The 13,142-nt window shown below is 46.9% G+C and overlaps 1 protein-coding gene across 8 annotated transcripts in view; it reads left to right on the forward strand.

The window, feature by feature from the left end:
• The window catches only part of USP46 (ubiquitin specific peptidase 46), a 99,305-nt gene extending 88,052 nt beyond the window's left edge, over nucleotides 1-11,253 (forward strand). For all 8 annotated transcript variants that reach the window (XM_072749003.1, XM_072749002.1, XM_072749004.1 and 5 more), the window contains 4 exons: nucleotides 2,615-2,698; nucleotides 4,847-5,044; nucleotides 7,930-8,008; nucleotides 9,132-11,253. In XM_072749003.1, the coding sequence (XP_072605104.1) occupies nucleotides 2,615-2,698; nucleotides 4,847-5,044; nucleotides 7,930-8,008; nucleotides 9,132-9,233 (463 nt within the window). In that variant the 3' untranslated portion in view covers nucleotides 9,234-11,253. The remainder of the gene's footprint in view (nucleotides 1-2,614; nucleotides 2,699-4,846; nucleotides 5,045-7,929; nucleotides 8,009-9,131) is intronic.
• The last annotated feature ends 1,889 nt before the right edge of the window (nucleotides 11,254-13,142 follow it).

Raw genomic sequence — 13,142 nt, forward strand, 5'->3', positions numbered from 1 at the left:
ATTATTCCTGAGCCTCAGAGAGGCCTCTGTACTCACTCCCTCCTCTTTGACTTTCTCCTTGAAAGGTTTCCTCAACCTTTGTTGCCTGCTTTTATTCCAGCAGCTGGTCAGCATCTGTACAGACAGACCTGCTCTCCCTCTGAGTTACCCGCTGGGGTCAGCGCCTTTCCTAAGCTAGCCTCATTTTCCAGTTCTCAGTCCACAGGTGCCCTGGAAGCATTACTGTGTCTCTCTCGTAGCGTGAGCCCCTGGCCAGCTGGGGCGGGGCAGGAGGGTGGTCATTTGTAAATGGGGCCTGCTCATGAAGTACTAACTTCTGCTGTATTTCCACCTATCTGGGTCTGCCAATACTTCAGGAAACTTTCTTTGAAAAACAAGAGTAGAAAGTATTTAATTTCTTATTCACTGCTCCGCTAGCCTTGATTATCCTGGCTCTTGAGCTGGATAAAGAGTTAGATCTGCGGTAGACATCCCAACGATGTGAATCTCCATCATCACCCAAACTCTCCTCCCCCTTTCCCTGCCCCCCACGCACCAGTTCCACCCCAATCCTGTGTAGGCCAAGAAAAGTGTTCACATCCGTTATTTCGAGAGTTAGCCTGCGTTCATTCAGCTGAGTCTGAGCCTCTCTTACGCACCAAGCACCCGAGATCTGAGAGTAGAGTGTAATTGCCTTCTAAATTGTTTTCTTGCCTCTCAGCCTTCCAATCCTTCCTCCATAGTGCTGTCGGACAAGGTGTTCCTCAAAAGCACTGTCTGATTATGTCTCTTCCTTGCTAAGATCGGTTAGTGGAATTCTAGAGCTTCCGAGGCCCACCCTGTCCCTTGCCTCCATGTGCCTCTGCTGCCGCGGCCCCTGTGTCTGGGGTCCTGGACACACCTTCCCTCCTGGCATACCTTCCCTCTTTGAGAACCTGACTTCATCATCATCCCTTGGAAATGACTTGCATTACCCCAGTTCAGGTTCATCTCTCCTTCCTCTGTGCTTTCCCCTGGACTTTATATGCGTGCTTCTGTCCTCACCCAGCCAACGGATGGAGTGCCGTCCTGCATCGCGCCTGTTCTGCATGCTGGGGATGTGGCAGTGAGTGAGATGGACACAGAGAGGGGAGGCAGGTAATCAAATAAATAGGAAGATGGTTTCAAATACTTGCTAAGTGCTCAGAAGAAAACAAGACAGCAAGCAGGATAGAAGCTGAGTGGATTTGCAGAAGGTGGGCAGAGGAATCTTCTCCCAAGAGGTGACATTTATGCTGAGCTCTGAACAATGAATGGAGCCAGCCACAGAAGCATCTGGAAAGGAGCTGTTTAGGGAAGCAGCACCTGTAGAAGCCAGGATGGCTGAAGGCCAGTGATGGGATAGGGTAGGAGCTGAGGTCAGAAGAACAGTCAGGGGTCTGAGGACGGAGGGCCTGTTGGCCATGGCAGGGTATCTGGATTGCATTCCTAAGTGTCCTGGGGAACTGCCGGGGGGGGGGGGGGGCGGGGGGTATCAGTGGGAGAATTGTGTGGAATGATATTTTTTTAACCTACACTGAACACTGCCTGTTGTAAATGGCTCACTTGCGCGTGTCCAGTGGCCTGGGGGGCAGCGTGAGGGCAGGTGCTTCTGCGAGCCCCCAACACCAAGGCCAGAGTAGTGTTGATAAACATTTGCATAGTGAATGAACGAGCAATCCGGGTTTTCTTCCGATAAGCTCTGTTCAAGTGTGAGTCAATAACAGCATGTAAATAACATTTTCTGTTTAATAAAATCTGATCATTCTGGTGCTAGGACACTCCCTGTGAATAAAGAAATATCACAGGCTTTTTCAGGACTCTAGGGTATTATTATATTCTGGATGTTCTTAGCCTTTGAAGCAGTACCACAGGAATGTTAAGTAGGATCTCAATGACCAGAAAAGAATGAGAAGCCATGACATTTAAAAAATGAAAACTATAAGTGGTGCAGTAAAACCTCCTGATAGGGGTGGCTACAGATATAACACTGCAGTGGCGTTTGTTCTCAAAAGGAGCCGAAGTGCAGGGGGTGCCGGGGAGCGGGGGATTGTAGGAAGCGGGCATCTCCTTCCCGTAATTAGGGATTTTCTTAGTTCAATCTAAGGGCAGTTGTATATGATTTAAATTTCATTATCTTTACCTTTGTGCTCTTTGAAAATGTAGACCACCTGAGATACACCGTTTTTCATTACACGATAATATCGCCTTGCATTTTACGTGATTGACTTTTCTGGGGACCTTTCAGTGTAACGATGGGCGTTTATAATAGTATTTATCTCTTCTAATTTGTAATCTCCAGGTTACAGGTAGTTTTGTTGAACCTTGAGATTTTTTTTTTTTTTTTCTGAATCATTTGGAAACCTTGATTTATATTTGTCTGTGGTCCCGTGAAATAAAGTTCTCCTCGAAAATCTCCAGTGGTGAACTCCTAACCCAGGGCGGCAGACGCGGTCCAATGGCAGTCATAGCAGCCACTCATCAGAAAGATCTTTTCTCATTACTTCTTTCCCCAAGTCCACTTAAAAATGGCCCTAGGTGTAATAAAGGGTTTAAAACGTGGTACGCCACGTACATTTTGGACTGTTTTCTGAGTTGAAAATATTTTTCTCTGCAGGGATTTCAGCAACACAGAAACCCTGTGTAGTGAACAAAAATACTATTGTGAAACATGCTGCAGCAAACAGGAGGCCCAGAAAAGGTGCGTAAAGGATTTAGCCCAGGGGGTGGCTTTGTGTTGAGGGAAGGAACCGTGTCTGATTTTTGAATCCCAGTTCCGTGGGCTCGTGGCCAAGTAGCTTTGGAGAAGTCAATTGCCTTCCTCCCTGGAGAAACCAGGGAAAGAATGCCTCCCTTGGAGCCTTGTCCATTTGCGTGATTGTTGGATCATTTGCTCATTCATTCCTTCATTCAGCAAATGTTTATTGTGTGCCATGTGCCAGATCCTGTGTGGAGTGAACGAGTGGTGATCATATAGAATTACTGTCCCCTTGGGATGAAAGGCAAGTTATAAAAAAAAAAGAACTTAGCATTATAACCCATAGTAGATCTCTAGTAATGTTGATATTGCCTAAGTATCGGAACTTCCTATCCAGAGACACAAGAGTTTAAAGAAGTTAATCATTTAATATGGAAACACGGGGAAATCAATAACACATCAGTTATATGGATAGGTGATAAGAAAGCATCACGTTCTGAACTCATAGAGGATCCATGGTTGCCTGTCCTTTTACTACCACCAGCCGCTTACAGCCCCTGGACAGCGTGCGATAGATAATCAGGGATTCTCTGTTATCTGCCCCAGAAGTCAAGAAACTTGACATGTTAATTATCCCATGAGGCCTCACTGTGAGTTAAGCTCGCCCTGCCCACGGTTGTGGAATATTCAAAATAACTCGCAGAAGCTCATTACTGCTGTCTGAAACCTTCAGGGGTCTAGAGCTGAGGTGGAAATAATTTCTCTGCCCAACCTCCTCCGCTCTTTCCCCCGACTAGACGCGCACGTCTTTCCTTGCTGCATCAGAGCTTATGAAAGGTTAGTCATCCTGCCAGATGGGAATGGAGGTGATAGGCTTTCGTGAGTGATCAGGGCAGCTCGTTTCTGCTCCCGGTCCTTAGCCTCTGCCCAAGGCCAGCCAGCCCTTCCCGCGTGGGATGGAGGTGCGTACTGCTCAGCCCTGGAGGTTTTATGGGTTCGAATATTCTGTGTTCCTGTGAAATGTGGGGTTCCCCACGATTCTTAGGTTTCTTTTCTTTAAGACTTTATTTATTCATGAGAGACACAGAGAGGCAGAGACACAGGCAGAGGGAGAAGCAGGCTCCATGCAGGGAGCCCGATGTGGGACTCGATCCCGGGACCGGGATCACGCCCTGAGCCAAAGGCAGACACTCGACCGCTGAGCCACCCAGACATCCTGATTCTTAGGTTTCTGCTGATGTTGTCATATTGCTTATTATTTTTTTTTCATATTGCTTATTTTTACAATTGGGGTTTTACCTCCATAGATGCCTGAACAGTAGTCTTTTAAAATTTGCCCTTTTCAAATAACATGCATTGAAAATGTATATAAGCTGGGCAGCGTTGACGCTGACTCAGGATGGAAGGTGACCGAAGTTCCTCTATGCTAGCAGAATCATCTACATAAAATGTTTTTGTGATTTTTTTTTTTTAAACTGAGAAATATTAATGGTCACCTGGTGAAAAATGCTTTCTGTGTTCATGTGAGTTTGGGAAAGGCTGCATCAAACAAGAAGGAACAGTTCCTTTCCGGAAGGATCTCTCAAAACCTCCATTTTGCCAGTGTGCAGGGAGGAGCCTCAAAATAGGTGGCCGCAGAACCCCAGCCTCGAGTGCTCCAGCAAGCCGGTTGGGGAAAGGTGGCCCTAAGCACCTCCCTCCTCTGAATGAGGCGCACAAGGGGCTCGCATCTTTTTTTTTTTTTTTCTCTCGAAAGCTGCCACCTGTCCTCTCCGCTGTCTCCAGGTGGGGTGGAGGGAGGTGGAGCCTTCCAAATATCGTTCCTTTTCTGGAAGGCACCAGGCAGTAAGGGAGAGCTACCAGCCGTCACGTTTTTAGCGCTACGACGATTCAAGACTGTCTCATTTGACCAAACAGAAACAGAGACCTGCTGTCGCACTTGGCTCTCGCTGGCTGTGCCCCAGTTAGCCGAGCAAAGTAGGTTAGGCCAGTGTGTGTAAGCAAGCGTGCTTGGACTCCTGCAAGTGGTTTGGCTGTTTGCTGGCTCGAGGTCCGGGAGACCCCGGCCTGCCCCCCATCCGTGTGGCTGCAGCGTGTCTGACCCCCGACGGCCGCTGGGGACGGCTGATGTTCTATTTCGTGGTTTCTCAGGATGAGAGTGAAGAAGCTGCCCATGATCTTGGCCCTGCACCTGAAGCGGTTCAAGTACATGGAGCAGCTCCACAGGTACACCAAGCTGTCCTACCGGGTGGTCTTCCCGCTGGAGCTCCGGCTTTTCAACACTTCCAGCGACGCCGTGAACCTGGACCGCATGTACGACCTGGTGGCCGTGGTGGTTCACTGTGGCAGGTGAGGGCAGGCGGGGGGCGGGGCTCGGCCCCAGCTGTACCTTTCCCTGGGCCGCGGGACTCCGCGATGCCGGCCCCTTTTAACAATGTCATCCAAGCTCTTCTTTGTCATTGCGAGAAAAATCTAAAATGTGCTGGTACAAATATTCTTTGTGTGGTGTTCAGCGTTTACCCCATCAGAAGAAAGAGAGCAAGAGAGAAGAAGGTCCTAGTTATGGAGATGTGGTGTGTTTGGCTGAAAGTCCTTTTGAGCAGATATCTATATATTTTTTTATCCCATAGCTATAGATACAAGCGTGGAAAAGTCTGCTGACATGCACCTGTTTGCCATCCTTTGCTCAGCTGGGACGGGTTCGTGTTCTCCCCCCGCCCGCTGGGGGTCTGGGGTGGGGCACGTCCCCCAGCAGGCATGTTTTCTTCTCCGTCTATGTGGACTGGATTTCGGTGCACATGTCTTGACGGGAGGGCACGTGGTTGCCCTCGGAGGAAGGGACTGACTGACTTCTCTCCCCGCACGGTCAGAAACCCAGCTTCGCCTCCGCAGCACCTCGTGTTTTGCCCCCTGCAGGGTGACTTGAAGTCACAGGATGCTTTTCCACATTCTAGGGATCCTGGGTGTCGGTCAGTAATAAGCCTGCTTCCTGTTTGTCCCCGAGCAAGGGTCCTGCCGGCAAGCACACAGGAGCCTGGTGATCTGGACACTGGCTGTGAACGCTGGGTGGGAGCCCTCAGCAGGAGGGGGAAGGAGGTCCGGGCTGGCGAAGCCTGGGACCTGGGGGTCATGTGGCCGAGGGGGCTCGGGGGCTGCTGCGAGCAGGCAGTGCGGACACAAGTGCTCAGATGTGTAGGGCACAGGGGGGTTTCAGTAGGGATATCTGGGGTGGGGGGGACTAACCGCTGGGCCGCTGGAGAGGATGAGGTGGACACTGTCAGGGGGACCTGCAGGATGAGTGGAGCCTGGATTCTGGAACAGTTTCCATAAGGGGGGCAGGGGTCAGAGCAATCCTGGTGTCGGGGGTCGGAGGAGCCCTGGCGTCAACTCACTCATGCTACTACTACCTGGCCTTCATGAAATCTTCCCCACCGGAGGTGGGATTGTCCTCCCCCATGGAGCAGGGCCGGCCGTACACCCGGGGCCCATGTGGCCTTTGGCTGTGGGCACTGGGAAGCCCAGAGGTCGGGGAGCTGAGCCCTTCCTCATCCGTGCCGCAACCTCCTGGCCCACAGGTGCAGCAGGTGCACAGTCCCATTCACGCATTCCTACTGCGAGTTATTCTTTGAACACTTGTGTCTTAGGTTTGTGGCAGGGTCTGCGGGTATGTCCGTGACCACGAGCCCTGTCCTCACGAAGCTGAGGGTCCAGTGGGAAAGGTAGGTCATAAGGAAACACCCCGGCCTGTCCGCACCAAAACCAGACCCACCGGGAGATAACTTGTGAGGTTGGTGAAGGCTGTGAGGAATGAACGAGGAGGCACCTCTTCAGGGGAGGTGATCGGCGGGGAGGGAGTAGCTGCCGAGGTGACATGTGGGCTGAGGCCTGGGGGGTGGAGTGGGCCAGGAATGCCCGGCTTGCGAAGTACTTCAGGCAGAGGCTAGCAAGGGCAAAGGCCCGAGACGTGAAGAAGCGGCATGTGAAAACAGCCAACCGGTGGGGCAGGGGTGGTGGTGGGGGTGATGGTGGAGGGGTGGGGGAAGAACAGCTGGATGACCTGGGAGAAAGGAGGCAGGAGCAGATCGTGTGGGTCATCCTGTGTTTAAAAAAAGCACATGGGCATCTGGCTGACTTGGTTGGTGGGGCGTGAGACTCTTGATCTCGGGGTTGTGAGTTCGAGTCCCGTGTTGGATGTCGAGATTACTGGAAAAGAAAGCAAGCCGAGGCAAATCCAGCTTTTGAACTTTAATGATGGTACACCGAAAAAACAAAACCGGACTTTAGATTTAGGGTTAAAGCCCCTCTGTTGTGCAAATCTAGCCACACGGTAACAGCAGTCTAATTCTGCTTTTTTTCCCCCCATATTGTGTGATACATACCTTTCCATTTTAGGACTTGTTCATATACATTATGGGCTGACGTACTTCTAAAACTCTGATGATGCCGCTCCTCAAAATGCCCCGGTGTCTTCCTGGCTGGCCCACTGCAGAGTCCACAGTTTTAACTACGTGACCCCATGCCGCGGCGCCCATGGGGCCTCCTCCCTCCCCTCTCCCTGGCTCACTGGGCTCTGGCTTCCTTGCTGTTCCGTGAGCACACCAGGAACCCCCTCCTCTCTCCCCACGCCCAAGACCTTTGCACTTGGCCATTCCCTGTTCCCGAAACTTCCGTCACATAGTCCCCGGCTTCTCACCATCACCCGCGTCTCTCGGGGAAATTTCCTTCTGCTCAGATCTCATGTTAGCAGAGAGGCCTCTGTCAACACTTCCCTCCGTCACTCACCATGCGGTTACTCTGGCTTTATCCTTCATGGCACTCATCACCCACCCCTTGACATATCTTTTCGTTTAGTCATTGCCCATCCAACCCTTAACCCGAGAAAGTGGGGACTTTGTTTTCTTCACTGCTTTTTTTTTTTTTTTTGGTCTGGCACAGAGTAGGTGTACAGGAATTATTCGTTTTTATCTGTTGAGTTTGAATATCTGCTTTCCAGAACCATTGGACTGTGGGTCTTTAGAAGACCGATGCTTTTGCATCCTTGCAAAACAGTCCCTTGTGTTCAGCACAGCACCGCCACGTGGGTCTTCCTCCATAAGTTGTGGCCAAGCAGAAGCGGGTGTGACCTGTACCCGTTCTCTGTCCTAGTTTGTTCTAGCAAATCCCTGCTTATAGGGAGCTGCGTAGTTTTCTAAAGAGGTAAACGTTAACTCGATGACTTGTTTGTTCTTTTCCAGTGGTCCTAATCGTGGGCATTATATTACCATTGTGAAGAGTCACGGCTTCTGGCTTTTGTTTGATGATGACATTGTAGAGGTTGGTATGCACAGGACTCTACAGTGGGGCGGGGGCGTGCGCAGACTGTATTTTGGGGCTTGTGTATGTGTGGGCATTTCCTAACATAGGGCGGTTTTCCCATAATCTGGCTTGAAAACAACTTATGTTTCTCTCAAAACTAGATTTTGCTGCTCTTCGTTCTCTGTGGAAAGGGAGGAAGGAGTGTGATGTGGGGGCTTATTCATACCGTGCTCTTGTTAACTGACCAGCTATAGATGTGGGATCTCTGAAATCACATTTTTATTTTTATTTATTTATTTATTTTTTAAAGATTTTTTATTTATTTATAGAGACAGAGAGAGAGAGTCAGAGACACATGCAGAGGGAGAAGCAGGCATCATACAGAGAGCCTGACATGGGACTCGATCCAGGGTCTCCAGGATCATCCCCTGGGCTGCAGGACCTGGTACTAAACTGCTGTGCCACCGGGGCTGCCCAGAAATCACATTTTTATTGAGTCCCATTTTCCAGTGCACCTGAAGCCCTCTCTAGTACAAACCAAGTAATAAATAAAAGATTCTATTCAGATTCTTTCATTATACCACATTTTCCTCATATTGATTGTAAAAAAAAAAAAAAAACAAAAAAAAAAACAACACTTTTTTCAGTCTGTGGGACCTACAAATCTTTATATCGCACTCAAGTGCTCCATATATTGATTTTGTGGTAAAGCAGTACTAGCTGGAGAGAATTCCACACTCGGACAAGGTCCACTTTAGCTCCTAGGGTGACACTAAAGGCAATGAATTTTGATGATCTAACAGAATTAGGGTTATTCCCAAGCCCCCCCCCCACACCTCGTCCCCTGCCCCCCCCTTGTCCCCCCGTCCCACACACCATTTGGAAGACAGAAGCGCTGGCTGCTTCAGAGAGGGCCCACGCATGGTGGCCTGATAGATGAAAGGGTGGCTTTCCTCAACGATTTATGTCATCGTGCCCCTTTGTCAAATCTGCGGAATTACCCATTCGCTGTTGGAAGTTCCCAGTTGTCATTTTAGAACAGCGTGTCTTACATCTGCTTGTTCATCCCAATTCGTTTTGCCTTCCTTCCCTCAGTCATCACGTTAAACAGTTGTATTGTTTCATCTCTCTTCTGTTGCAGAAAATAGATGCCCAAGCTATTGAAGAATTCTATGGCCTGACATCGGATATATCAAAAAATTCAGAATCTGGATATATTTTATTCTACCAGTCAAGAGAATAACCTGAAGAGCTGCGGGACTAATTCCATATGGGGCGGGGTGTTCAAAGCCCTCTCACCTGGTTTCCCCGCAGACTTTCCTCCCCAGCGGCCCACCAGTGGTGTTACGCCAAGTCCAGTGGTCTGGCTGTGTTAGACTTTCTCTCTCCCTTTGGTTTTTTGTTTTTTGTTTTTTGTTTTTTTTTTTACATGCAGCACTACTTGTGGTTTTATTTTAGTCTGAGGTAGAGTTTAACTGCAATCAGATCGTAGTAAGATGCGTATGAGTAACAGTTGCTAATTTTAGGATCGGGTGAATGTTCCACCACTGGCTGTGTCTGGCTGAATCAGAGTGACGTGTCCCGCGAATGTACAGTCCACGTCCCGAGGGCCTCCCGGGATGGCGTCTCCATGCATTCCTTTCACGTGTCCCTGGAAGCTCTGCTCCCCCGTTGTAGCCGCCCTGCCTCCTGTCTGACAGAAGGACAGAAGAAGAGTTAGGTAGATGTTCACCTTTCAGGGCCGCAACTCCAGCTTTACGTCTGTGCAAGTGAGAACGTTTTAAAAGTGAGTAACCTCAGCACTGAGGTCCTCCTCCAGGTGGAGACGGGGTGAGGAGAAGCCGTGCCCGGGCTGGGCTCACCCAGCCTGAAGAATCGCCGAGGCCCAGAAGGTGGGGGGCTCAGGGCAGGCAGGGGCAGGAGATGGAGGCTTGTGTGGACAAGTGAAAAGTTACTTTTCTTATCTTTCTACCAAAACCACGTGTCAGGAAAAGAACCCTCTGCTGTTCGTTTGTAGTGACCGTCCCCTCCCGTGAGGTCCTGTGCGTTGCATCTGTCCTCTCTCTGGCCCCGCTAAGCTATCCCAAGGCGTCCCCCCAGCTGGGTGTTGTGCAGCCTGTGGTCGCGGGGCTGAGATGCCACGGGGACTGCCCCCCGGCACAGCTGTCGTCCCCCAGTCAGCACCCATCCTTCTCTGTCAGGAAGGACACAGGCACTGGGCCCTCACCGCCTAGGTCCACCTGTTCACGCTTCAGCCTGTTGACTGAGGCGCGGGTGGGCCATGGGGCCACCATGGAACCTTCCCTACAGGGATAACCGGAGTTAGCTGGGCATGAAGGGGGGTCACAGGAAGTGTGAGTGGGTGGGCGGAGGGGCGAACAAAACCGTGGCGTTTCTTTGGCTCAGACTCCTAGAATGCTTGACGAGACGGTTTTTTTTTGTTTTTGTTTTGTTTTTTTGTGGAAGAACCTCATCTCACTGTAGTTACTTTTACCTTGTTCACTTTTGTTATATATGTATTTATTAGATCATTTGAGTATTGGTACCTTTTATTAAAAGGGTCAATTTGGTGTTTTGCTGTTAGCTGGTTTTTGGATTCTTACAAACACTCTGAGTCATAGATCTTGGCTTCCTGTGGGAAGTCAGTCGACTTCCATTCACTCTAATATACTGTGAACATATTATTTTGTTACCTAATAAATCAGCGAACGAACATGCAGATGTTTGGCATAATGTGAACTAAAATTGAAATCGAAAATGTTGGTGGCCATTTTGTAACAAGAGCATAGCACTTTATCTAGATGAAAACTGGATTTCTTGTCTTTGAGATATCTTGAACTGTTTATTGCTCAGAACCTAAATAAGCATGCCGATGCTTCATTTGTTCATGCTTGAAGTGAAATGTTCTACTTTTCACTGGAGAAGACAAAAACAGGGTGATCTTCATGTTATTGTTTTATACAAGTGATGAAAATATACCTTGCCTTGTTTAGAGGCAAATTCATATTTATAAACATTTTGTCTTTTTTTTTTTTCCTCCATGAAACATATGCAGTAATCACTTACCTGGAAGGTGAGTATTTATTCTGTTTTTAAGGAGACACTTTGCAATTGGAGATGACTGATAGAAGAAACTGTTTGTACTATATCTTACCCATGTATCTGACCACAGGTTGCAAAGTTTAAAAAAAAGAAAATGGTTCATATCTAATATATTTGGAACTGATTCATAAGAAAAACTATTAAAATTATCTTTGAAATGACTCTTGAAGCTAATTTATTAGAAAACAAAAGTTTCGATTGGAAGCCTACAGAAGTAAATATCTAAATGCTAAGTTGTAGATTCAGTGCATTTCCATTATTATTATTATTATTATTATTATTATTATGTGTGTAAAGAATTTTCCCTAGTGACTAAACAGAAGACATTGAAAGGATCAGTTAAAATTCAGTATTCCTGGATAGAGGTTAGAAAAAAAAAAAAAACAAGTATGGAAGATAATGCAAAGGCATTAAAATGATTGTGTGATGCATGAAGAGAAGATTGGAGAAAGACCAAAACACACTCATCCACTGCTACTCCATCAGATTTTTAAGCTGTAGAGCTATCTGGTCATTTCTTTCTCTTCGGTAAATGAAACACTAGGCAGCTACATTTCCCCCAAATCATTTCACTTTACCTAAAGACAGTAGCAGGCAAACACATTATTTTTCATCCCCATTCATTGTGTAAAGCAGAGAACGGTGTGAGATGTGTGAGACCATTCTGAGGTCAACGATAGCACAAAGGCTCAGCAATATTCCCAGCACAAAGGCTCAGCAATATTCCCTCAAATGGCAGGGGTTTTGTGTGTCATTTTCTGGCAGGAGTGAGTAGGCCTGCTGTATTTCTTTTAACTGCTGCGGGTTTTAAAAGAAGTCACAGTGTTTTCCACTTAAAAAAGACAGGACACATTTGCTTTATTGGTTACTTTCTAGCTGAGCATCTAGATTATGGTACAGTTGGCTTAAAGGCATTTGTTTAAAAGCCAGTTTTGGCAAAATGAATGACATCCGGTCCTACTACATGGATACATTTTCCATTCCAGGGCAGCATGAAGTGGACTGGTTCTCAGAGAGCCAAGGAACAACACAAGAGGATGTTGGCTTAAATTGGCAGGCAGTCGTATTTGGTTTTACAGCCTGGCATATTTTGGATTTCAGATGAAATGGGAAAAAAAAAATGACAGGAATGGTCCCTATGCATTTATTTTCATGGATATGCTTAATTTCATGGGCATGCCTAACAATGAACTATGTTCTAACTGGAGCTTAGGACTTATTTTAGATATTGGAGTGTAGCTTTATTACAGATGGATTTTATCTTTAAACATTGCATTTTGATCAACTTTGTATATTCACGTGTATTAAAATATCGTGCACTAAATGTTTTGCCCTCATTTGCTATTATATGGTCAAGGCATTTATTAGCACTATTGTGATTAACTCATGTAAATGGCATGGGTCAGGGAAAATTATTTCCTACTTTTCTGCCTAATTAAATTTCTGTTTTCCAGTATTACGTTAATTTATTTTTGGCCTCCATTTCTTTGTAACCAAAATAGTTACTGTATTTGTGTGGCATTCATTTGATTTTGTTGCTGAAAAGGTTTAGTTTTTATTTAAGAATAATCTGTACCTTAATTTTTTTTTAATGTAACCAATTCAAGCACTTTAAGCAATAACGTCAATCTTGTGAAATTTCAATCAGTTTAACACCCTGCCTCTAAAATTGTTTGCAAAAAAAAATAATAATAAATAAATAAAATAGGAATTCTCTTCCTAGAGAATTATATCTTGGTAACGTTACACACATGGACTTTAAAAAAAAAACAAAACCCTTTTTTATAAAATGTGATTTATTGGCAAGTCTCATGTCTGGGTAATCATTCCAAGCTTAATTTTGAAGCAATGTAAAGAACATTCTGGTCATTGTGATAGATAAATGCGGTGCTACTGTCAAGGTTGATAAAGTCAGTGTTCTGAAGGTAATTCAGTCCTGTTTCTGAGTGAAAAAGATCAACCGAAGTAATCCAGAAACCTGTATTTGGGGAATACCAAATTGAGGATATCATTTTGGGGGGAGGGGAATAAGAGTCAGGTATATTATCAG

The sequence above is a fragment of the Vulpes vulpes genome, chromosome 2, assembly GCF_048418805.1.
Source record: "Vulpes vulpes isolate BD-2025 chromosome 2, VulVul3, whole genome shotgun sequence".
NCBI classification, from domain to species: Eukaryota; Metazoa; Chordata; class Mammalia; order Carnivora; family Canidae; genus Vulpes; species Vulpes vulpes.